The following is a 25,862-nucleotide window of genomic DNA, read 5'->3' as shown; positions in this document are numbered from 1 at the left end:
GTGTCCACTGTTCTTAGATCATTTGAGCCCATAACTCTAAAATCCTGCAATGTCACCAAGCCCTGAATAATTGATGGGCAGAAGAGTCTAGAAGTTTCACAACATATTCTATTCTGGAGTTGTGTTAGATGAACTGAGTTGTGAGCACCCCATTCTTCATGAGAGTGGGGTACAAGAAGTTGGCTTTCTGTAAGTTCATAAATGTCAGAATATGGAGGCGCGGGCCTAACTAGTTTAATTTTCTTCTTTCTTTTTACTGTATGGTCCCAGATCTGGCTTCTTTCTTTCTTTCTTTCTTTCTTTCTTTCTTTCTTTCTTTCTTTCTTTCTTTTCCTTCCTTCCTTCCTTCCTTCCTTCCTTCCTTCCTTCCTCTCTTCCTCCTTCCTTTCTCCTTCCTCCCCCTCCCTCTCTCTTTCTGTCCTCTCTTCTAAGGACCACACCTAATGTCTTAAGCTTGTTAGGTAAGCACTCTATCACTCAACCACATCTCCAGCCCCCTTTCTACCTTATTCTTTTTCATTTTGAGTTGGAGTCTTGCTAAATTACCTAGACTGGCTTTGAGCTTGGCTTCTTCCTAACTCATCTTCCTGAGTGCTAGGTCTCAAACTCAGGACAAACGGCTAACTGAGGTGCCTCATCTCAGCCATTTGTCCTGAATGTGAGACCTAACACTGAGTACCAGGAGCTGTAGGTGTCTGCCAAGCCCAGGGAGAAGCGGAGGAGGAGGAGGAAGAAGAGAAGGAGAAGGAGGAGGAAGAGAAGGAGGAGGAGGAGGAGGAGAAGGAGGAGGAGGAGGAGGAGGGTATCCAGGTGCTGCAGAGGGATGTGTATCTCTTCAGTGCCGTCTCTGACCCGCTGACCTTTGAGATGCAGTTAGGGCTCACTTGCTTTCTCCAGACTTCATTCTTCCTAGCACACTTCCTAACCAACTACTGAGATAGGTAGTTTCAGTGAGCATTCTATGGCTTCCCTTCCCCGATCTCTTTACTCTCTGTTTCTGGAAGTACAGATCTTTTTTTCTGCATGCATGAAGCTCCATGTGACTCAGTTTCCCCTCTTGAGTGCCTTAATGCCTTGTCCCTGTCCCTGTCACTCTCTGAATCCCAGCTTCCCTGACTGAGTGGACTCTTTCTCTCAGCCTTTGTGATCCCCTGACAATGGGAGGTAAAAATAGCCCAGGGGCTGAGCTAGAGGAGATAAAAGAGAATTTGCCTTTTGTGTCCTGTGGCCAGGCTGGGGGGGGGGGGGGGTTTGCTGTGACACGTGGAGATTGCTGACATAGTTCTCCTTTGCTGACCTTGACAGCAGCAATAAAAGGGCTAGCACAGCTCCCTGCCCTCACTGTGGTGCCAAGGTGGGTGATCAGAGCTGGGGTGGGTGATCAGGGCTTGGGTGGGTGATCAGGGCTGGGGTGGGTGATCAGGGCTGGGGTGGGTGATCAGAGCTGGGGTGGGTGATCAGATCTGGGGTGGGTGATCAGGGCTGGGGTGGCTGATCAGAGCTGGGGTGGGTGATCAGGGCTGGGGTGGCTGATCAGAGCTGGGGTGGCTGCTCAGGGCTGTGGGTTGATCAGGGGTAGGTTTGGAGCTGGAGAAAAGGCTGGAGGGAGCCCATTGGTGGACTCAGGCCCTCAGGACCTATAGCAGAGGATGCTCTTATGTTTGGAGGTGTGCGTTTGCAGGTGCACGGGGAGACCCACTATCAAACTTTGTGGATTAGAGGGTCATACCCCAGTGCGGGAACCCGGTCCCTGAGTTTCCTGCCATTACCGTCTCCCAGGACCTGCTGCCTAGGACTACCTTGAATCGCTGCCTCCCCCTCCCCCTCTCACCACCATGATGGATGTGAGCGAACTCGGAGAATCAGCCTGCTATCTCCGCCAGGGCTACCAGGAACTGATGAAAGTCCACACTGTCCCATGGGATGGTAAGTGAGAGCAGAGAGGGCCACAGTCATGGAGAAGCCCAAGAGACTAGGAGTGAAGAGGGCTGTCATTCTGCTTGATGGTACAGGAGCCCTATGGCCTGACAGAGACCTGGGACCTTCCCTCAGTTTCTGGGTGCCAGAAGCTATACATTGCAGGGACCATGTGAACATGATTGTGTGGCTGCAAGTAAGGCTTGGTTTGTCCCCCTGTAAAATGGGGTAATGTCACTTTACCCGTGACATCACCATGAGGACTCAGGCTGGTCCGGGGCTTCTGAGAAGAGACGGATGTGTGCAGGTGGCCTCCATGCCCACAAAACCTGTGCTGAACTTATTTTTAGTGCTTTCCATGGAGCCGAAGCCACTGTTTATTAGGGACAGGAATAAAGACTACTATTTATGACTCGATTGGCTCATAGTACAATAATAACATAGGAAGTGTGTCTAGGGCTTTACTGTGTGCTGGGCCCAAAGCCGATGACTTTCTGTGTATCTTCTCAATAACCTGGGCAGGCAAGAACCAAAGTAGAGCCAGACTTAGGGCATGCAACATCTGGAGCCCCATATTCAAAAGCTACAGCATTTAGGTGGGTGTGGTGGAAGTAGGCCTATCTTGGTGAATTGGAGGCCAGCCAGAGCTATGCAGTGAGAACCTGCCTCAAAAGAAAGGAGAGGCATCTCGTGCCTAATTTGACATTCTTCTATTGTCTGTCATCTTAATTGTTTTCTGTTGTTTAAAATTTTAGCACGTGGAGTCAAGGATTTCCTGAGGGCATTAAAAAAGTTTTAAGTACATTAAGAAACAAAGAAACCAGGGAGCCTGGGTTGGAGCCTTGTTATATGAATAGTTCTAAGTCATGTGGCTAGCACCTAGGAGGGCAGGGAAGAGAACTTGCTGTCTGCGCGAGTCCACATTTTTAACATCATAAAAATCTGGGCTCTCAGAAGCTCTGGGGTGAGCTGACCAGCCAGGAAAGAACCCAGAACACAGGAGATCCCCAAGTCTTCAGTGAAATGGGGAAGGTATGAGCCATCTGAGAGTTAGGAGCCTGCTACTGGAGGGCTCCTCCACCTGGGGACTTCAGGGGGCCTCATGCCCTTTACATTTGAGGAAGCAGGCCCAGAGAGAAGGAAGTCTTCCCCAGTGACAGGGAGCTGAACGCAGGTGTGCAGTGTAGACCGTTTTTCCAATCAGCTCCTTTGAGATCTGTAGGGACCCTCCCAACTGCATGCTGGGTTTGGCAGAGTCCTCACTGTAGGGGTTAGAGGAGAGTAACCCCTATTTCCCGGCAGAAGGACTCCCGGTGGGGAATTGCAGGGGAGGGGGGCACTGCTTTGTGTCCACATTGTAGGAACCTCACTGGACTCTTGGAGCTCCTCTCAAAGTCCGATCTTTCTGCACCTAGGAAAGAAACGAGTCTGGGTGCCCGATGAACAGGACGCCTATGTTGAGGCCGAGATCAAGACTGAGGCTACTGGAGGCAAAGTTACCGTGGAGACCAAAGACCAGAAGGTTGAGCTCCCTCTCCCTTGAGATTAATCCACCTGAGCCGGGCTGCATCACCTGTCCGGCGGGATCCGTGGAGTGAATGAGTGGGGTGGGGCATGGGAGGACGTGGGTAGAAGAGAGGGGAAAGGTCAGCTGGCCCATCTCTCAGCCCTCACTACGTATCACACATCTTGGAAGGTGCTGACGGTGCGCGAAACGGAGGTGCAACCCATGAACCCACCCCGCTTCGACTTGCTGGAGGACATGGCCATGATGACGCATCTCAACGAGGCTGCGGTGCTGCACAACCTGCGCCAGCGATATGCTCGATGGATGATCTATGTGAGCCCTGGGCAGCTGCGGGCTGGACCGCTAATGGGGTGGGACTACTAGTGCGGCAGGGCTCAGAAGGAATGGGGTCTGTTGAGCTGGGCTAGAGCTAGCGGGCCAGAGAGAGGAACAACCCTATGTAAAAGAGAGGACAGCCTAGAGCAAAGGCTTGGTGATGTCTAGGGTCTCGTCAGAGTCAAGGCTGTGGGTGGGGCCTGAGAAGGCTGTGGACTTAATACCATTGAAGGTTCAGCAAAGGACCGCGGTCAGTCCCTACTTGGGACTCTAACTGGAACAGGAGGAACGGCTGGGCATGGCCTATCAGGAGGCTTCTTGAATATTGCAGGGCTCATGGTGGGCCTGGGAATGGGAACTTGGACATCTCTCTTCCCTCTCCCTAAAACTCCATCTGTGACCTCTCTCCTCAGACATACTCGGGCCTCTTCTGTGTCACCATTAACCCGTACAAATGGCTCCCTGTCTACACAGCCGCTGTGGTGGCTGCCTACAAGGGCAAGCGGCGCTCTGAGGCCCCACCTCATATATACGCTGTGGCGGATAATGCCTACAATGACATGCTCCGCAGTAAGAGCCACCTCCCTCACTAGCCCTCTCAGCTCCAGGGCGGCCTCTGGTTAGGATTCCCCTCCACTGCCCTGTTATCTGCCTCTTGAGGCTGGAAGTCCTACTTGGTCTTTCCCACTGGGACTTCAAGTGGGGACAACTGTCTCTGTGTCATAGAACTCAGGAGGTCCACTTCTGGTTAGTCCCTCACCCTGGCTGACGCGTGTACTCTCTCCTCTTTCCTGTAGACCGAGAGAACCAGTCCATGCTGATCACGTGAGTGGGGTTCTGGGCATGGAGTGGCAAGTGCTAGCCATTAGGTGGTGGAGGAGAAGGAGGAGGAGGGGGGATGGTGGTGGTGATGGTGGTGGTGGTGATGGTGGTGGTGGTGATGGTGGTGGTGATGGTGGTGGTGGTAGTGAATCAAAGCTATGTCTCAGGGTTGGATTCAAAGTTCTTAAGGCAGGGCCTTTACCTCCTGGAGCCAATATCCTTTTCTCTCCATTTATGGGGGCATCAAAAGCAGATATTCACACATGGGAGTAGCCCTAAGCTCCTCGCTGTCTCTCCCCCGAGCTGGAATGTCCCACCTGGATTCTCCGGAGGTTCTCTCCCCTGCTCTTCTCAGTGTCTTCTGAGCTCTCCCTCAGCCCTCATCCTTCCTTTGCCGTCATGGGAAAGAGATCCGTTCCTGATGTATCAGCTTCACATCCCATCAGGCCAATACATGCAAACACACACACACACACACACACACGGACACACACACGGACACACACACATAAAACCTTTAGCCTGGCTGTTACAGTCACTCTCAAATCAGACAGAGCTGGATTCAGGCACTCACATTTCCATGTCTTGCTGTGTGCCTTTAGGCCCCTGAATCTCACCAATAAGAGCAGAACACTCTAGGCTGCCACACAAACCTACCAGCAGCCAGTGTGTTTAAATGTGACCTTGCACAGAGCACAGGCAGCCCTAGAACTTCCTTTTATGAATAAGGTCCATTTCCTTATTCATAAGTTATCACAGTTCATGCTATGGGGTCTTCTGATGGAGGTGGGGTACCTGGATTGGCACCAGGAGGTGAGTTAGTGCTCAGGAGGGAAAGTGCATAGCACCATCATGCCACAGAGTGTCTGGACCTGGGGGTTTGCTTCCGGGGCTCCTGAGCTGGGAACAGTGATGAGGAAGGAGGTTGAGGTTTGAGAGCTGGGGACTTAGACCAACGGGCATTGGTGACTCTTGTTTGTGTTGTCCAAGCGGAGAGTCGGGGGCCGGTAAGACGGTTAACACCAAGCGGGTCATTCAGTACTTTGCCATCATCGCTGCCCTGGGAGACGGGCCGGGCAAGAAGGCAGTAAGACTTGCCCACTTGGGCACCAATCCCCGCTGCTTCTCGCTGGTTTTGTTTTCTTTCTTTTTTCTTTTTCTTTCTTTTTCAAATGGCAACCTCCCAGAGCCCCCAGCCCTGCCTGAGCCTCCTACTTTGGTGAGAGACTCTGGCTTGAGCAAGGCTTGACCAGAAAACCTGTGGCCACCTCCTTCACTATGTTTGGCCTGAGCCAGGCCTGCTGCAGCTTTACCCTCCGTCACTCCCAGGTGTTTCGTGTGTGTGTGTGTGTGTGTGTGTGTGTGTGCGTGCGTGCGTGCGTGCGTGTGTGTGTGTGTGTGTGTGTGTGTGTGTGGCTTGACCATTCTGATCACGATTTTGAAGCTTTTACCATGTAAGCTGCTTCTACCTCAAAGTGGCTGTCTTCTTGGGCTGTATGCGTCAAAGACAATGTTCCCTGCTGCCAAGGAGAGGAGCAGGCTCATCCACAGATGTTAACCTCCCAGAGCTAGCGGCTCTGGGAACTCTTGACAATAGCACGGCCTGTGGTTTTAGTTAAGACGTTTTGAAACTTCTTAAAACAGTGGAGGCATGGGGTTTTTGTTGTTTTTAAGTAAACTATCTTATCTCTGGCCCACAGGCCAGGTGTTGAGAGCTCTGTGCCTTCTGCTGACCCCCACATGACTACACTGAAGTGAGAGTCTTTTCTTTCTGGACCCCAGGTTTCCTCTGCACAACCCACACTCCTGGTCCTGTTGAGCCTTGCTCTATTCTGGGGCAATTTTCTTTTTCTTCTAATTTTTTTCTTCTTGCTGTGCTTTCTTTCTTTCTTCTTCTTTTTCTTCTTCTTTTTTTTTTTTGTTTTTGTTTTTTTTTTTGTTGTCCCCCCCCAGCCCAATTTCCCCCTTTCCTCTTCTGATTGTCTTGGTTTTTGGACTTTGTTTTGGTTTTTGGTTGCAACCCATGTTGTTTTGTTTTTGTGGTTGACTTTTTGAAATTCTTTCTTCTTCCCTTTCTTTCCCACCATGTTTTCCAAACCCTAAAAGGTCTTATAGGATACAGCAGAAAAGTGGGGTGATCCCATAATAGGAAAAAAGACAGAGGTTATAGTTGACAGGAGCACAGCTGGAAGGATTAGGGTAGGGGAGCACTTGCCTAGGAAGGGCTTCTGATCCTGGAGTCAGGCCAGAGGGGCAGCTCAGAGAGGTGACAGAAGCCACCCATGGATTTGGTAACTTAAAACCTGTACTAACCTCTCCCCTTGAGTTCAGATTTGGGTAAACTGGCCAGAAAGAGTCCTGAAGAAAAGCAGTGGGTTCAAGCTGGACGAGGGGGACTAGGCCCGGGTTCTTTACTCCCTCTACCCAGCAATGTGAGCACATATTGGAGATCAATAAATAAATGAGCAGCCACGAAGTCCCTAGTGACATGTCTACTATCCCTTGAATCTGTTTCTTTCTCTCTTCTTCTTGGGCTCTTGGCATTAGTGTGGTGGGGTGGGGGTGGGGAGAATGAAACTAGGAGGGAAGGAAGGAGTGTGGACTCTGAGCTCTGTGTCCCTCTGGGTAGGACATAGAAGGACAGACACCACAGGAGGCAGGATGCTTGAGGAGACCCCTCTCTCCCCCAGGACAAATGGACTTGCTGTGTGGCCTTGAGCAGATCAGCTCCTTACTGTGACAAAGCTAATTATTTGCAGCTGGCAGGACCATGTCGAATCTTAGTCTACACACAACACTGAAGACACAGGCAACACAGTACAGAAAATATGTAGAAGGGCTTCCGGGGAGGTTAGGGTAGGAAGGCTCAGAGAAGGAAGAAGTCTCTGCTGTCTCAGAGATCAGGGAGATCCTCTCAGAGGAGGAGGGCTTTGGCAGGCCTCTGAGGGGAGAGGATACTCGAGTCAGGTGTCTTGTGTGGATGTGGATAACGAAGAGATTCCTAAGAATCAAGAGACAGGCTTGACCTCAGTACACATGAGACCCTAGTGCCGCCCCCGTCTCAAGCCCTATGACCATGCATGCTTCCCTGTCTAGCATCTCCTCTCAGTTAATCACCCCAGGAAAGCTAGGTGTCCAGAGTAGGGGAGGGCAGAATGCTACGTTTGGCATTACTAAATATGTGGGCAACTAACAACACTGCCTCACTAATCACTGTCCCGATGCCCCACCCCTTCTGGAGAGACTCCACATCTTCTGACATTTTCCTTCTCCCTCCAGCAATTTCTGGCAACAAAGACTGGGGTAAGTACAGGGCCAGCTGTGGGGCAGACAACATTTTGGGGGTCCTGGGGATACCCACCTCTCCTTGCAATCCGAGATCCCATGGGCTCTCCTGGCCCCTCATTCCTGCTGCCACCAGGGCACCCTCGAGGATCAAATCATTGAGGCTAACCCTGCCATGGAGGCTTTTGGCAACGCCAAGACTCTGAGGAACGACAACTCCTCCCGCTTTGTGAGTTGGCTGGGGGTGGAGAAGAGTCAGTATCCAGGAGGGCCATGGTGGTGGGAACCAACAGGGCTGAGGGGGGCATGGTCCTTCTGCTGCAGGGCAAGTTCATCCGCATCCACTTTGGTCCCACTGGGAAGCTGGCCTCTGCGGACATTGACAGCTGTGAGTCCGGGAATGGGCAGGGCAGGTGTGGGGGGAGGGACAGAGGCTGAAACTGAACACATCTTTTGTCTTCCGTCTGCTCTGGCATTTCTCTCCATCCTCAACCAGGTCACACTGCGTCCTCCCCACCCATCACAGTGGTCTGCTGGTCTCTGCTGCTTTGTCTGCCACTCAGTCTATGGTCCGAAGTCAATCATGTCCTGTCCCTGCCTCAAAACCTTCTCTGGGAGCTGGGGAGAGGACTCATGGGTGAAGCACTTGCTGTGTGAGTGCAAGGACCAGAGTTCAGATCCCCAGCTCCCATGTAAATACTGAGTAGCAATTGGGAGGCAGAGACAGGAAGTCTTAGAGCAAACTGGATAGTAAGAGCTGCATGGCTGAGCTCCGGGTTCAACTGAAAGATTTCTGCCTCAATATGTAAGGTTGAAAGTGATGGGAGAAGACACCAGAAACTCAAAGAGAGGCAGACACAAGTTCCACACACACAGTGACACAGATCCTGGGGAGACGCTCTCCCAGTGTGTGCTGGGCTGTGCACAGACACAGGCACCTCCACACATTGCCTGCCCCTTGTGGCTGCTGCCTCCCATCCCTCCCTATACCACACGGGCTCTGGGGAGGTAAGGAGATAGCAGGCCAACATTCCTTTTCTGCAGATCTTCTAGAAAAGTCACGAGTGATCTTCCAGCTGCCTGGTGAGCGTGGTTACCATGTCTACTACCAGATCCTCTCAGGAAAGAAGCCAGAGCTTCAGGGTGAGGGTCAGGATGGGGAATAAAACCCAAAGATGGCTCCCATCAGGCCAGGCCCTGGGATGGCTGTTCACCCTCTATGCAGAGGTGTGGGCTACCTCCACTTTCCTGGAGGCTCACAGCCTGTCTGTGCCTCTCCCCAGTTCTTCCTGCCGCTTTTTATTACCATGGAACCCTCTTTGTAAAGCCTTTCTTGGTGGTGGTAGGGTGGGGGGTATGGGTGTTCCTGGGGTAGGGAACAGGCCTCTTAATGCCATTGCCCTATCAAGGTTGCAGGTAGCTGCTCCTGCCATCCTGAGATTAGGACCCCCCACCCAGCACCAAGGGAATCCAGGGCCAGTCTATAGCCACTTTCACTTTCACAAGCCCTTTGAAGGCAAAATCTGGTCCTCCTTTTGTCCCAGTATCAACTCAGGATCTGGGCTAGAGGGATGAGTGTGAACAGCGGTCAAAGGATGAGTGAGACTTTCGGACTGAGGTCCACCTCGGGAGGACCATAAAGGACACACGCCCAGACATACACATGCACTTCAGAGCTGAAAAGGGGCTGAGCTTGGTGGCACACAGCTTTAATCCCAGCATTCAGGAAGCAGAGGTAGATGGATCTCTGTGAGTTTGACGCCAGCCTCGTCTACATTGTAAATTCTAATCCAGCCAGGTGTATGTAGAGAGACCTTGTCTCAACAAAACAAAGTAAATGTGTAAATAAATAAAATAAGAACCTGAAGAGGCTGAGTATAACTCATGGTAGAGAGCGCTTGTCCAGGAGGCACGGAGTCCTGGGTTCCATCCCCAGTCTCACCCCACCATCCACCCCACTACACACACACACACACACACACACACACACACACACACCTGTGGGAAAAAAAAAAAAGCAGCCAGGGTGCCAGGCCTGTAATTCCTGTCCTCAGAAGCTGAGATTGGAGGATTTTGAGTTTGTGGCCAGTTTAGGCTACATAGAATCTGTCTCAAAAAAGTAAAAATAAGTAATAAAATAAATCAAAAGTCACACAGAAGCGGGCAGTGGTGGCGCACGCCTTTAATCCCAGCACTCCGGAGGCAGAGGCAGACGGATCTCTGAGTTCGAGGCCAGCCTGGTCTACAAGAGCTAGTTCCAGGACAGGCTCTAGAAACTACAGGGAAACCCTGTCTCGAAAAACCAAAAAAAAAAAAAAAAAAAAAAAAGTCACAGAGAAGCCCTGGGAGGAAATCTAGACTTGGGGACAGAGTCCCCCACCCCCGGGGCCTCAAGATGGAATGGAGAGAGAAGGCAGCCTGTGAACTCTGCCTCTCTGCCTGACTCACCTCACCCTTTGAGGTGTCTTGTCCACAGATATGCTGCTTCTCTCTATGAACCCCTATGACTACCACTTCTGCAGCCAGGGGGTCACCACTGTGGATAACATGGATGACGGGGAGGAACTTATCGCCACTGATGTACGCTCCATGGGGGGATGAGGGGTGGGAAGTGGTGCCAAGCTGGGTTCCCATGGTGTATGTGTGCGTGCTTGTGCATGTGTGTGTGTGTGAACATATGCACTGGGTACAGACTAGGGAATATGACCGGAGTGGCAGCGCTTGGCTAGACCCTCAAGGATCTGTACTTTTCTGACCTGCGCCCACCTCAGCACGCGATGGATATCCTGGGCTTCAGCGTGGATGAGAAGTGTACCTGCTATAAGATCGTGGGCGCCCTCCTGCACTTTGGCAACATGAAGTTCAAACAGAAGCAGAGAGAGGAGCAGGCTGAGGCAGATGGCACTGAGAGTAAGGGCCTCTAATCCCACTTACCTGGTCTTTTCTCTGGACACCTTGTTCTGTACATGGTCATCAATCCTGGTCCATGAACTTTGACCTCAGTGTTCTCTGTTCCTGTCTGAACTCTAGACCCTCCCTCCGTCCCCCAGTGCCCACATCGTTCACCTTCCTCTTCCTCATCCCAGATGTATTCCCTGCCAGGTGCTGACAAGGCTGCCTACCTGATGGGGGTCAGCAGTGGGGACCTCCTCAAAAGTCTTCTGCACCCCCGGGTTCGTGTGGGAAATGAGTACGTGACCAAGGGCCAGAGTGTGGAGCAGGTGAGATGCCTGCAGACTGAGGCTCACCCAGCAACAGCTGAGACAGGGTCCCAATTCTGCCTTCCTGCATCCACAGGTGGTATTTGCTGTGGGGGCCCTGGCCAAGGCCACCTATGACCGACTGTTCCGGTGGTTGGTGTCCCGGATCAATCAGACCCTGGACACAAAATTGCCCCGACAGTTCTTCATCGGAGTCCTGGACATCGCTGGCTTTGAGATCTTTGAGGTGAGACCAGATCTCAAACACAGGCATTGCTGTGAGGCAGAGGCCGATGGGCGGGTGTGGGGGAACCCCACCCCTGATTCCCCATGGCCTCCCGCCCCGCCCCATCCCCATCCACAAGGAGCCCGCTGACGGTGGCACTGCCCCTGGTAGTTCAACAGCTTCGAGCAGCTGTGCATCAACTTCACCAACGAGAAGCTGCAGCAGTTCTTCAACCAGCACATGTTCGTGCTGGAGCAGGAGGAGTATAAAAAGGAAGGCATCGAGTGGACGTTCATCGACTTCGGCATGGACCTGCAGCCTTGCATCGACCTCATCGAGAAGGTCGGGCCAGAAGGGCTCAAGTGTGCGCGCCCGTGTGCCTGTGTGTGTGACAGCTGTGTATCAACGTGTGGTTGCGACTGAAGCGTGTGCAGGAGTGTGAATGTGGTCACGTGGCTGTGCTCACTGGTGTGAGGACATTTGAGTATAGGTGACTAGGGTCATAAGGGACCTAAGGACGGGATGCAACCATCGTGGGCGGCTCTGCCATTCACCAGGCCAGGTGTAGAACTGACCTAAGCAGAGACTCCCATGTTTACTAGATTGGAACGCATTGTAAATGCTTCCCCAGTGCACAAAGAATGAGAAAATAAATTGGCAACATTGGAAATAAAGCGTGTCCGGGGCAGGGAGGGGGTGGTGTTTCTCTTTGAGCCTTGCACAGCCTGTGCTGTAACCTTGAGTTAGTTCACTCCAGAGGCTTTGCCCAGGGCATGTGCGTTCCTTTTCTATCATTTCATGTATTTATTTGCTTCATGTATTTGTGCTGGTAAGCGCCTGCAATGGTGTGCATGTATGTGTGTGTGTGTGTTGGGGGGGGGGGTGTCAGAGGCCAACTCAGGAGTCATTTTTCTCCTTCCACCACATGGGTCCGGAGGAGCAAACTCAGGCTATCGGGCTTGGTGACATGGGTCTTATGTGCCGAGCTGGCAAGATGGTTCAGTGGTCCAGCTCGGCACATATGTTCTTTACGGACACAATCCCAGTTTGCAGTAAAGTTATCCTCTGAACATGAATTTTCAATGCTGTGAAGAAGCCAGAATAGGCCATGCAACAGGTGACTCTGAGATAGTCTCTGGTTGGTGGGCTTTATGTGGTTGGTTTGTGTGTGTGTCTGTGGGGTGTGTGTGTGTGTGTGTGTTGGGGGGGGAGTTATCTATTAAATAAGTATTGAAGTGAAATTATTTTCCCATTTGGTTAAGAAATGAAAGTTTAGGGCTGGAGAGATGGCTCAGTGGTTAAGAGCACTTGCTGCTCTTGTGGAGGATCTGGTCACTTCCCAACATCTACATGAAGCCACTCATAACTGCCTGTAACTCCACCCTGAAGGGATCCAAGTCCCTCAGGCCTCCACAGGCACATAAACTCAGGAAGACACACACATGTACACACAAATAAACAAATGCTTATTTTTAAAAGCATAGGTTTAGTAAAACACAGGATCCCTAATTCCATTGAGTGTGGGGACCAAAATGCAGAGTTAGTTGACCTTAAAAACCCCAAACCTAGTGTGTACAAGGGAGCCATGGAGCCCAGAGATGCCAGGCTGGTCTGCACGCATAGGCAAAGAAGGGGACTGAAAGTCAAGCCACAAACTCTTCTTGACTAGAAGCTGGACTCCTGGGTGTGGGGCTCGTCCCTGCAGACGGCTGGGTTATCGCTGAAACAGCTCCCAGGTGGGGCTAGTCTGGAGAATGAAAGTCTAGAGGCCAGCACGGTCTGGCCCTTCAATCTTGCTCCCTGTCCCTAGCCTCTGGGCATTCTGTCCATCCTGGAGGAGGAGTGCATGTTCCCCAAGGCTTCAGATGCCAGCTTCAGGGCCAAGCTCTATGACAATCACTCCGGGAAGTCACCTAACTTCCAGCAGCCTCGCCCGGACAAGAAACGCAAGTACCAGGCTCACTTTGAGGTGGTCCACTACGCAGGCGTGGTAGGTGCCCACTGGAAATCAACACTCAACCACTGTCCTCTCTCCCTTCTTGGGGTCACCGTGACCTTGGTTCAATATTTGTCTCTTTGTAGGTACCTTATAGCATCGTGGGCTGGCTGGAGAAAAACAAGGACCCCCTCAATGAAACGGTGGTCCCCATCTTCCAAAAGTCACAGAACAGGCTCTTGGCCACCCTCTATGAAAACTATGCAGGCTCTTGCTCCAGTGAGTACTCAGTGACAATCTGGTCCTCCCGTGGATCCACAGAGTAACATTCCCCGGCATGATCGGTTCTCCTGTCTCTACTAGCTGAACCCCCCAAGTCTGGGGTGAAAGAGAAGCGTAAGAAGGCAGCATCGTTTCAGACAGTGTCTCAGCTTCACAAGGTGAGGTCCAGACAGGGCCCCAGCAGCCCTGACCCTCTGCAGCTTGCATCGGCCTCTGTGCTTCCTGCCGAGTCCCTGTGTCTTGGGTGGGCAGCTGTTAAGACTTGCAGTGATGTTTAGCTCCTCTCTACGTGAACATCACAGCAAGTCTGTGCTGCTGCCTGCCCCCATCCTGCCTGGGCAGGGCTGTGGGGGAGGGGAAGCTATGGGAGTGAGCCCCGGGAAAGGGGGTCCGTGGACTTTGGGGGCGGATGGAGTTTCATAAGGAGCAAGAGAAAAAGAACAGGTGCAGGTGCATTTGGGCCCCTCTGCTCAGTCCCCACCTGGTCCCTATCCACTGCAGCATCTAATTCTGGTTCTCTGCCCCTCCCATGCCTTCTCCCTGCCCTCCCTGCCCTCCCTACTCCCAGGAGAACCTCAACAAGCTCATGACCAACCTGCGGGCCACACAGCCCCACTTCGTCCGTTGCATCGTCCCCAATGAGAACAAGACTCCAGGTGGTGTTTCTGGGCTGGTCGGGACGGGGAACCAGAAATGCCCTCACCTTGCAGGATCTGCTCAGTCTCAAAGTAAAGCCTGGGTAGGGGCCTGAGGGCGTGTCCTTAGACTTCCAATCTCTTTCACCCCCACTGTAATCCAGGGGTCATGGATTCCTTCTTGGTACTACACCAGCTACGCTGCAATGGGGTCCTGGAGGGGATCCGGATCTGTCGTCAAGGATTCCCCAACAGACTGCTGTATGCAGACTTCAGACAGCGGTGGGTGCTGGCTGCTTCAGAGCTGCCAACGGCCTCTTTCTCCTGCTCTTAGATTAAGTGGGGCCTGAGGAAGTGGGAGGGACAAATTAGAGCCCAAGGGACGAGAGGTTCTATTTCCTGAGGAGGAGCCTCCATCCTAGGAGGAGGTTAAGGAGAGATGTGAACAGATTTGTGGTATATGTGGAAGGTGGAGGCTCGGGGCTTCGCCAATTACTTGGATACAGAATAAGAAAGGCTAAGCCTACAGTGACTTCTAGGTTTCAGGCCCAAGCCACTGTATAGTAGATCTACGGAGCCATACGACGACAAGATGTTTAGATTGGGTGCCTAAAGGGTTTGGGCATGCCCAGTCAGAAATACCTCCAGCAGATGTCCTAGAAGAGAAAGCAGGAATGGGGTTGAATTTATTCTGGAGCTCAAGTGAAGATGTAGATTTGGGGATTGAATATGTATTTGTGCGGACTAGACTCTGGGGAATGCCTGACAAGTCGTCAGAGCCCTGTCGGGGCCATCAGCTCCCTTCCCACTGACCTTGGTAGGTTCTGTTTATTAAGTTATAAGAGCACGTCCTCAGTTGCTGCCCCTTCCACAAGTACAGGGTCGGTTCCCTTCATAGATTAGATGTCTGTACAAATCCCGTACACAGTCTGTAAGTTTGGTTTTCACATCCTTGTCAGTCTTGGAGATGGCTCCTTATCTCCAAAGACTCCAAAGACGCCAGTCTGTACCATCGTCCGTTTGTTATTCTAAAGCAGGGTATGGCTGTTTAGCCCAGGCTAGCCTCAAACTCTCAATACTCCTGGGCATGGTGTCTCACACCTATAATCCCAGCAATAGGAGGCTGGAACAGGAGGAGCACCAAGGGTTTGAGGCCAGCCCGGGCTACATAGTGAATTTCAGGGCAGCCTAGGCTACAGAATAAGACATTTCAAACACAAAAATCAAAACAAACTCTTGGGACTTTGTGGATGACCCACTCTTGCCTTGAAGCACAAGGACCTGAGATGGATTCCCAGAACCAACATACAAATGCTGGGCCGTGTGTCACACTCATCCCAGTGCTGAGGAGGCAGGAGTTCTGAGACTCCAGGCCACCCAGGATGCTCTAACTGATGAGTCAGGTGGTAAGAGAGCCTGTCTCAGAGGAGGTAGGACTGCATTCACGAGGCTAGCCTTGAGGCTGTTGTCTGGCTGCCATATGAGTATGTGTGCCAGTTCAAACAAACCTAAAACTAACCCTGGGCGGGAGAGCTGCTCCGTGGTTAGGAGCACTTGCTGCCCTTGCAGAGGACCTGGGCTCAGTTTCTAGCACCCACGTGGTGACTTAAAACCATACAACCAGCTGTGTGTGGCAGTTCCAGGGGCTCTGGCACCTCCTCTGTCCCCATGAGTACAAACACGTAGGCAAAATCCTCATACACAGACAATTAAGTAACTACTCTCAATCCTCTGTCTCAGCCTCCTGAATACCGAGCGTACAGGCATGTGTCATCGTGCCCAGTACCTCACTATTGGTTTTTTTGTTTTGTTTTGTTTTGTTTTTTTGTTTGTTTGTTTTTTCGAGACAGGGTTTCTCTGCAGCTTTAGAGCCTGTCCTGGAACTAGCTCTTGTAGACCAGGCTGGTCTCGAACTCACAGAGATCCGCCTGCCTCTGCCTCCCGAGTGCTGGGATTAAAGGCGTGCGCCACCACCGCCTGGCTGTTTTTTTTTTTTTTTTTTTTTTTTTTTTTTGTCTGTAAAACATGGAGCAGCCTAATGGCCCACACATTTTATTTAGTGAGTTCCCTAGTGAACGGGCCTGGCCTATCTTTGAGAATCTCCCTTCACAGTATGGCCACTGCCCATCTGGACACGTGTGTATATGTCCAGGTAAGTGGACATGATAGGAATCCTTGCTCCTTTTTCAATAGAATTCTCTCAAAATTTTCTTAAATTTGTGATATGGTATAGTATGTCATTTCTATGTTTTGCTTTTGCCTTTAAGAATTATAAAAGCCATACATGCCCTTTATAAAAACCACATCCATTTACAAACTTACTAAAATGCATTTAAGCCATCAAGCCCACTTTCGAGACAGGGTCAGGCCCAGTAACAGGCTGGCCTCAAGGATCTCCCCACCTCTGCTTCCCAAGTGCTGGGGTTTCAGAGGTATGCCACACTCCTGGCCCCAGTGCTGAGGTTTGCATAGAACGTGCCATAGCCCCCAGTACGGCAACACTTCCCCCTGCCATCTTGTGTAGCATGTCCCTTTGGAGCCCTGGCACCTCTGAGATTCAGGCAATGCTTCCCATTCGCTGTCAACAGCCTGCACCGTGTCCATGGCAGCTTCTCCCTGATCTCCTAGGTACCGCATCCTGAACCCCAGTGCCTTCCCGGATGACACTTTTGTGGACAGCAGGAAGGCCACAGAGAAGCTGCTGGGCTCCCTGGACATCGACCACACTCAGTATCAGTTTGGTCACACCAAGGTTAGGGTACACCGGAGTTAGGGTTGACCTGGGTGCATTCGCTCATGCAGGACAGGGGTCTCACTTGGCTGCACCCTGCCCTCAGGTGTTTTTCAAGGCTGGGCTTCTAGGCATCTTGGAAGAGCTCCGGGACCAGCGACTGGCTAAGGTGTTGACCCTGCTGCAGGCTCGCAGCCGAGGCCACCTCATGCGCCTGGAGTACCAGCGCATGCTAGGAGGAAGGTAGCCGTGGGATGAGAGATGGGCAGGAATGGGGGGAAGGCATGGGGGTGTAGGGATGGCTGCTGTCCCAAGGCTTACAGGGCTACAAGTCTCTTCTACCCTGCCATACTGCCTAGGTTGTCCCTCATGGCTGGTTGGTGAGGTCCCCAACCTATTTTTATACCTTAAAATTGGGGTGAGAATCAGAGAGATGGCTTGGTAGGTAAAGGTACCTCCTGCCATGCCTGATAACTTAAGTTCAATCCCTAGGACCCACATGGTGAAAAGAGAACTGACTTCCACATGTTGTCCTTTGATCTCCCCGTGTGTGCTGTGGTCCATGTACACACACACACACACACACACACACACACACACACACACACACAAAATATTTTCATTTTTATTGATTTATTTTGAGACAGGGTTTCTCTGTAGCTTTGGAGCCTATCCTGGAACTAGCTCTTGTAGACCAGGCTGGCCTTGAACTCACAGAGATCTGCCTGCGTCTGCCTCCTGAGTGCTGGGATTAAAGGCGTGCACCACCACCGCCCAGCTAACGTATTTTTAAAAGTTGGGGAACGAGCAGTCTCTGCCCTTCTGCGTGTCCGGGGTGTGGTCTGGAGGGTACCAACACTCAGTGCCTCCCAGACTCTGAACTGTGTATCTTCTTTATCACTTGCTTGGCTAAAGTAGAGGTTGTCCTCTCAGGAGGTGGCACTCAGCTGAGAGTAGGGCAGCCTGACCGCAGGGCCTGGCAGTTTAGCTGTCTTCAGACACCTGCAGAGGCCACTTGGACATTTGGAGGTCATAGAGCTGCTGGGAAGATGAGAAAGAGAGAGAGAGAGAGAGAGAGAGAGAGAGAGAGAGAGAGAGAGAGAGAGAGGACATGGCACCTTGAAGGGGCAGAGCTGACTGGCTCACAGGAGCTGTCCCTCCCTAGGGATGCCCTGTTTACCATCCAGTGGAACATCCGGGCCTTCAATGCCGTCAAGAACTGGTCCTGGATGAAGCTCTTCTTCAAGATGAAGCCGCTGCTGCGCTCGGCACAGGCAGAGGAGGAGCTGGCAGCACTGCGGGCCGAGCTGCGGGGGCTGCGAGGGGCACTGGCTGCTGCTGAGGCCAAGCATCAGGAACTGGAGGAGACGCACGTCAGCGTCACTCAGGAGAAGAATGACCTGGCCCTGCAGCTGCAGGCCGTGAGTGAGAGGAGGTCAAGAGAATATTCAGAGGGCTCTGGCGAAAACCTCTAACCAGACGTGGCCAGGGTGGCCCTGGGGGGCTCTGGGGACCTTGACCTTCCGTGTTGTCTTCCTACTCTGGAAGTACCAGGAGATGAGGCCTGTGGGCTTGATGTCCACCCACTCTTAACTGTAGGCCTTACCTGTCCATATGTCTGTCCTAAGGCTAAAGTTGCAGGAGAGTCCCAGCTACACCATCTCCAACCTCCCTGAAATAGATCCTTGCCCTCTGGAAACTCCCCAGCATAGTTTTGAATGTCCCTTGAATACCAGCCCCAGGCTGAGGCTGGAGATGGTCCCAGGGAAGACACAGCCATGATGGTTATAAAACTCCCTTTCTAGTGTGGGAGGTTATGCCACAGGCAGTGTGGAAACAGGAAAGAACAGTCTCCTCCTGGGATGGCCTTTGGTGCTGCTCAGGGTAGGTGGGGGCGGGGCCTGCGCCCACCCACACTGCCCTCAGAGGGCAGCAGCTCTGGACAAACAAGTGGGCAGTGGGGCCTGAGAGCTCAGAGGCCTCCTAGGTTGCCTGCACTGCGGCTAATGCTAATTCTCAACAGTGCCATGTCTGTCCCTATGTCCAAGGCCCTGGAGAGGCCCCTGCAACAGTCTCCAGAGCCCAGCAGAGCGTGGGTGCTTCAATTCTTCACCTACCAATTTGAATTGCCAACATTTGCCCCATTGGAGTTGCCTTCGCAGGATGAATGGCTTTTCTCTCTCAGGGCTGGACCTGGTGTCCCCCAGATGGCCCCTCTTCCACCTGGCTTACCCCACCCCGCAGGAGGGATGGACCTGGTGTCCCTCAGATGGCCCCTCTTCCACCTGGCCTACCCCACCCCGCAGGAGCAGGACAACCTAGCAGACGCAGAGGAGCGCTGCCATTTGCTGATCAAGTCCAAGGTGCAGCTTGAGGCGAAGGTGAAGGAGCTGAATGAGCGCCTGGAAGACGAGGAGGAAGTGAATGCTGACTTAGCCGCCCGCAGGCGCAAGCTGGAGGATGAATGCACAGAGCTCAAGAAGGACATTGATGACCTGGAGCTGACGCTGGCCAAGGCTGAGAAGGAGAAGCAAGCCACTGAGAATAAGGTGTGGAGAGGGCCTGCGCTAGGGGCTGGCCTGGGGTCAGGCAGCCGCGGGGTCCTCTTCTGGCTCCGCTAGACCCCTGCTGGGTCACGGCCCTCCTGTGAGCCTCAGTGTTCACACCTGTCAAGCCAGGGTACCAGCACTTTCTCATTAGGGTGGCTGAGGATTTGGTGTGAACCGCTAAGTCACTTTGCTAAGCATACACAACCGGGCCTTGCACACAGTAGGTGCTTAGTAAATGCTAGCGATTGTCATCTGTCCTGGACCACAGGCTCTCTGGGGAGGCAGCTCCTCCGAACTACAGAGCCCTCTGTCACAGAGATCTGGTGCCTCTGGTTGCCCATGTTGTGTTGACTCTGTCATAACAGGAGGGGAATGTAAGGCTGTTCGGTTCTCACGGGGGCTGAAGAGAAAGGTGAGACTAGGACACGGCTCACTGAATACCTGTTGATAATGTAATGGCTGCCACCCACAAGTCTCTTACTCAGGGCTAGGCACTGTGCACGGCTGTGAGCATTTACCCACGAATCCTCCTACATAGCTCGAGGAGATAGGAAACCCTGGGTTGAGCAGGAACGGAGGAGGCTCAGTGTAGTGGCCTGCCCGCATCCTGCAGCTGGAAGGGGTGGCTGCTCAGACTGGCCTGTGGGGAGGAATGTCCCCACAATGAGTCGGGCCTTGGCACAGGTGAAGAACCTCACAGAGGAGATGGCTGCACTGGATGAATCCGTGGTCCGACTGACCAAAGAGAAGAAGGCATTACAGGAGGCTCACCAGCAGGCCCTGGGTGACCTGCAGGCCGAGGAGGACCGAGTGAGCGCACTGGCCAAGGCCAAGATCCGGCTGGAGCAGCAAGTAGAGGATGTGAGTTGCAGGTCTCTTGGGGGCTGTCGGGAGGCAGGGCTGTCAGGGGGAGCTGTGCCCGGCCTGCTCGGGGCTGATCCCCGCTCTGCCCCGCAGCTGGAATGCTCCCTGGAGCAAGAGAAGAAGCTACGCATGGACACGGAGCGTGCCAAGCGCAAACTTGAAGGAGACCTGAAGCTGACACAGGAGACGGTGACAGACACCACCCAGGACAAGCACCAGCTGGAAGAGAAGTTGAAGAAGTAGGTGTGGGCTTAGCAGGGTTTCTGAGTCTGATGGGCTCTCCTTCCCTTCTGAATTCTCTCAGCCCTGTTGTTGTGGGGAGGATACAGGGCAGGTGTGATGTCCTGCCCTCTCTGAACCACGGCTGAGGACGGCAGATGCACAGGGCTCCTTGAGGCCTCAGGGATGGTCGTGGATAGTGGGAGAACAGTTAGGGCCAGGACTGGCTCATCCCATCACTCGCAGGAAGGATTCGGAGCTGAGTCAGCTGAACCTGCGGGTGGAAGACGAGCAGCTCCTGGGGGTCCAGCTGCAGAAGAAGATCAAGGAACTACAGGTGTGCACGGTGGCAGTGGGGAATGCGCTGGGTAGACCAGGCCTGCGTCAGAGGCTCATGGAGTTGGTACCATCTATCCAGGCGCGGGCAGAAGAGCTGGAGGAGGAGCTGGAGGCTGAGCGAGCAGCCCGGGCCCGGGTGGAAAAGCAGCGAGCAGAGGCAGCCCGAGAGCTGGAGGAGCTCAGCGAGAGGCTCGAGGAGGCTGGTGGGGCCTCGGCTGGGCAGCGTGAGGGCTGCCGCAAGCGTGAGGCTGAGCTGGGCCGGCTGCGGCGGGAGCTGGAGGAGACAGTTCTGAGACACGAGGCCACCGTGGCCGCCCTGCGCCGCAAGCAGGCAGACGGTGCGGCGGAGCTGAGCGAGCAGGTGGACAGCCTGCAGCGGATCCGGCAGAAGCTGGAAAAGGAAAAGAGCGAGCTACGCATGGAGGTGGACGACCTGGGGGCCAGCGTGGAGACGCTGGCCCGTGGCAAGGTGTGCCTCCAAACCACTTGAGACTCCGCAGCCCACCCAGCCATCTGTCCGCGGGCCGCTTAGTGCCAATACTCCACAACAGCACTGACTTCCGGATGCTTACCTAACCTGGCATCTAACCCCCCAGCTCCCCACCAGTCCTGACCTCTAACCCTGACTGCTCGATTTCATTCCTTGGTTCCAGGGAGTTCTGATTCACACTCAAACCCCAGTCCTCCTACCCAAAAGAAGTATGACCCCAGCTCATGACTCCTGAATTCAGATTTACCATCTGCCCTAACACTGTACTTGTCCTGAACCCCAGCACCCAACTTGGACCCCCTCCCACCTCCTGAACCTAATCCTAATGCCTGTTCCCAACTGATTCCAGATACCCAAATCCTGACCCACTGACCCGGGGATGGGTTCCGAGGCTCCAGTTTGTGCCCACAGTAGGAACTCAGACCCCGAACCTGGAACTCAACCTCCTTTTGATCCTTGGTCTTATACCTCAGCTCCCAATCCCTGGTCCCCCTCTCCGCTTGGCAGCCCCTTGGATCCTGCCCTTGGATGTACAAATTTGTCTTGCCCTCTGATTCCGTGTTCCAGGCAAGCGCAGAAAAGCTGTGCCGGACCTATGAAGATCAGCTAAGTGAGGCCAAGATCAAAGTGGAGGAGCTGCAGCGACAGCTGGCTGATGCCAGCACCCAGCGCGGGCGGTTACAGACGGAGAATGGTGAGGCCTGGGTTTAGCTGGGCTATGCCAGTTAGGGGCTTAGGTGGTGCCCCCCAACCGACTGACTGGCCTGCCGACCCCTTCCACCTCCAGGGGAGCTGGGTCGTCTGCTCGAGGAGAAGGAGTCTATGATCAGCCAGCTGAGCCGCGGGAAGACCTCAGCAGCTCAGAGTCTGGAGGAACTTCGGCGGCAGCTGGAGGAGGAGAGCAAGGTAAACTGGCGCTGGCAACTGCCAGGAAGACAGGTGGGCCCTGGGGCCTGCTAGCTTGAGTTGATGCTGAGGCCACGGGTGTCCCTGCAGGCCAAGGGAGCACTGGCCCATGCAGTACAGGCTCTGCGGCACGACTGTGACCTCCTCCGGGAGCAGCACGAGGAAGAGTCGGAGGCTCAGGCCGAGCTGCAGCGGCTGCTATCCAAAGCCAATGCTGAGGTGGCCCAGTGGAGAAGCAAGTATGAGGCAGATGCCATTCAGAGGACCGAGGAGCTGGAGGAGGCCAAGTGAGTAGCTGGCATCTATCTAGACCATGACAAAGAGATTCAGGCCTGTGCCTGTTCGCCCTGTATGCGGTGGTGGGGATTCTGGGGCCCTTTCCCCAGGCTCCCTAGTCCACCCTGCCTGGTGTGTGTGTGGTCCAGGAAGAAGTTAGCCCTGCGGCTGCAGGAGGCAGAAGAAGGTGTAGAGGCTGCAAATGCTAAATGTTCGTCCCTGGAGAAGGCCAAGCTGCGGCTGCAGACAGAGTCAGAGGATGTGACCTTGGAGCTGGAGCGGGCCACCTCAGCCGCTGCGGCACTCGATAAGAAGCAGCGGCACTTGGAGCGGGCGCTGGAGGAGCGGAGGCGGCAGGAGGAGGAGACGCAGCGGGAACTTGAGGCTGCGCAGAGGGAGGCTCGAGGTCTGGGCACGGAGCTCTTTCGACTGCGGCATAGCCACGAGGAGGCGCTCGAGGCGCTGGAAACGCTCAAGCGGGAGAACAAGAATCTGCAGGGTAGGGCCTGAGGCCCAGAGCACTTTAGGGCCACTGTGGAGCTGGGGTGAGGGAAGTAACCTGGAGCAGGGCAGATGCGAGGATGAGTCCTCCCTGAGGGTGAGTCCTCCCTCCATGCTTGGTTCACCCTGCAGAAGAGATCAGTGACCTTACAGACCAGGTCAGCCTTAGTGGGAAGAGCATCCAGGAACTGGAGAAAGCCAAGAAGGCACTGGAAGGGGAGAAGAGCGAGCTGCAAGCTGCACTGGAGGAGGCTGAGGTCAGGGCTGGCCACAGGGGTGGGTAGACTCTGGTCCATGACTCCCTGGCCTTGTTGGTCTCCAAATACCTGCCCAGTGCCCTCTCCCAACACTGCCCGATCCACATCCCTAGGGGGCGCTAGAGCTGGAAGAGACAAAGACTCTGAGGATCCAGCTGGAGTTGTCCCAGGTCAAGGCAGAAGTGGACCGGAAGCTGGCGGAGAAGGACGAGGAGTGCACTAACCTCAGGTCTCTGCAAAGCAGTCCTGCTGTGCCTATGGTGGCACACTGGTGGGAACAGCTGCCCCAGCCACAGGATTAGGATGTTTCCATTCCAGACGTGGTTCCCCACAAGTCTAAAGGATGCTCAGGCCCAGAGTTCAGCCCATGTTCCCCTAGCCTCTAGTGAATGAACTTAACTGTTTTTGGCAAGTCACAAGGGGCTTTAAAACAGAGAGAAGCAGTTCACTTCTTCCTCAAATAGGTTCCCGTCTCCATGGGTTCTTGGGCATGACACCACAGGTAGTGCCCGGCCTACGCCATTCCTGTAGGCTAAGCCTGCCCTTCATGGCAATCCTCTCACAGGCGCAACCAGCAGCGAGCAGTGGAGTCCCTGCAGGCCTCCCTGGATGCAGAGACTAGAGCCCGCAACGAAGCACTGCGGCTCAAGAAGAAGATGGAGGGGGACCTCAATGACCTGGAGCTGCAGCTGGGCCATGCCACCCGTCAGGCCATGGAGGCACAGGCAGCCACTAGGCTACTGCAGGCCCAGCTCAAGGAGGAACAAGCCGGGCGTGACGAGGAGCAGCGGCTAGCGGCTGAGCTCCGTGAGCAGGGTCAGGCCCTCGAGCGCAGGGCTGCACTCCTGGCTGCTGAGCTTGAAGAGCTGCGGACGGCCCTGGAACAGGGTGAGCGCAGCCGGAGGCTGGCTGAACAGGAGCTGCTGGAGGCCACTGAGCGCCTCAACCTGCTGCACTCACAGGTGGGGCTGGGTCAAAGGTATCCTCAAGGATTGGGCTGGGGGCAGAGTCCTGCTGGCCAGCTGAGGCTCTGCTCTCCTCAGAACACAGGCCTCCTGAACCAGAAAAAGAAGCTGGAGGTGGACTTGGCCCAGCTGAGTGGGGAAGTGGAAGAGGCGGTGCAGGAGAGGCGGGAAGCTGAGGAGAAGGCCAAGAAGGCCATAACTGATGTGAGGCAGGGCAGGGTTGGGGATGAGCGAGTGCAGAGCCCAAAGGGCTGCCTTCGTCCCCTCCCCACCGTGCTGCTTCCTCCCCCACAGGCAGCCATGATGGCTGAGGAGCTGAAGAAGGAGCAGGACACCAGCGCCCACCTGGAGCGGATGAAGAAGACACTGGAGCAGACAGTGCGGGAGCTGCAGGCTCGCCTGGAGGAGGCAGAGCAGGCCGCCCTCCGCGGTGGGAAAAAGCAAGTGCAGAAACTGGAGGCCAAGGTGTGTGCAGCCTCCCAACCCTTCCCGTGGGGGCGAGGCTGAGCCAGCTCAGCTAGCAGATTACCCTCGACTGCCCCACAGGTGCGGGAGCTGGAGGCGGAGCTGGATGCGGAGCAGAAGAAGCACGCTGAGGCCCTCAAGGGTGTGCGCAAACACGAGCGCAGGGTCAAGGAGCTTGCATACCAGGTGGGTGACGGGGTCCATCCCAGGAGGCAGTGCTTGGAGCTAGCCCAGTCCGGGCAACCCTAAGAACACTTTGCTTGCCCAGACGGAGGAGGACAGGAAGAACCTGGCTCGCATGCAGGACCTGGTGGACAAGCTGCAGAGCAAGGTCAAGAGCTACAAGCGCCAGTTTGAGGAGGCGGTGAGCACACTGGGGCCAGGCATCTGGGTCTGCTCAAGATGCCAGTGGTGAGCTGCTTTCAACTGCAGGCCTTGCAGCCAGGGAGGCATCCGTAGCAGGCTGCACTAAAGGGGGGCAGCCATGCCCGCTCAACTCAGGGACATCTATGGCTGGAGCATGGATCACTGACAGCTTTAGAAGGGACCAAGGTGAACTGTTTTCTTTCTCTGTTCAGGCCTGGGGATGGCCTGATGGGTGAGTGACACACAGGCACTTCTAAAAGGACAGTCTCCACTTTGGGTCCCAGTAAAAGGAAGGCTGGTGACAGAAAGAGTGGAGGGAGGACCAGGAGAAGCCAGCTTCTTTCTGGTCTGGGAGCATGGTAGCCATTTGTTACCAATGGGAACCAAGGCCCTCCTATGCCTCTAGGAGCAACAGGCCAGCACCAACCTGGCTAAGTATCGCAAGGCCCAGCATGAGCTGGATGATGCTGAGGAGCGAGCAGACATGGCAGAGACCCAGGCTAACAAGCTGCGGGCAAGGACCAGGGATGCCCTTGGCCCCAAGGTGAGGAGGCCTCTGTGCTGGGTGGTACTGAAGCTGGGCAGACACAGACAGCTCATCTCTTTTTCATCTCTCAGCATAAGGAGTGACATCCCAGGCTCTGAAGAGGGATACCCACTGTGGTCCTGTTGTTCCTTCCCATCTTTGGCCACTCCACCCTCCCTGGAACACCAAATAAATGCCATGTCTGCATAACAACCATTGTCCTTATTTCTCGGGGTCAGGGGAGCTGGGAAGACAATCTCAT

The 25,862-nt window shown here is 54.1% G+C and overlaps 1 protein-coding gene across 1 annotated transcript; it reads left to right on the top strand.

The window, feature by feature from the left end:
* The first annotated feature begins 1,835 nt into the window (after positions 1 to 1,835).
* On the top strand, positions 1,836 to 25,810 carry Myh7b (myosin heavy chain 7B). Its single transcript, XM_042055123.1, has 40 exons — positions 1,836 to 1,926; positions 3,333 to 3,439; positions 3,614 to 3,757; positions 4,174 to 4,330; positions 4,558 to 4,585; positions 5,573 to 5,669; positions 7,862 to 7,885; positions 8,004 to 8,096; positions 8,192 to 8,255; positions 8,912 to 9,010; positions 10,344 to 10,447; positions 10,639 to 10,777; positions 10,970 to 11,088; positions 11,165 to 11,314; positions 11,465 to 11,635; positions 13,104 to 13,283; positions 13,376 to 13,508; positions 13,593 to 13,669; positions 14,080 to 14,167; positions 14,311 to 14,428; positions 16,775 to 16,898; positions 16,984 to 17,120; positions 18,043 to 18,298; positions 19,184 to 19,426; positions 20,111 to 20,287; positions 20,384 to 20,529; positions 20,756 to 20,846; positions 20,928 to 21,317; positions 21,906 to 22,032; positions 22,126 to 22,244; positions 22,335 to 22,531; positions 22,670 to 23,019; positions 23,154 to 23,278; positions 23,392 to 23,507; positions 23,844 to 24,240; positions 24,322 to 24,447; positions 24,538 to 24,708; positions 24,790 to 24,894; positions 24,977 to 25,072; positions 25,481 to 25,810. Exons 1-40 carry the CDS (start codon positions 1,836 to 1,838, stop codon positions 25,808 to 25,810), a joined length of 6,006 nt encoding a protein of 2,001 aa, XP_041911057.1.
* Positions 25,811 to 25,862: the final 52 nt, after the last annotated feature.

The sequence above is a fragment of the Arvicola amphibius genome, chromosome 5, assembly GCF_903992535.2.
Source record: "Arvicola amphibius chromosome 5, mArvAmp1.2, whole genome shotgun sequence".
Classification (NCBI taxonomy): Eukaryota; Metazoa; Chordata; class Mammalia; order Rodentia; family Cricetidae; genus Arvicola; species Arvicola amphibius.
The sequence above is the reverse complement of the archived record's forward strand: the minus strand, read 5'-3'. Positions and strand labels throughout refer to the sequence as shown.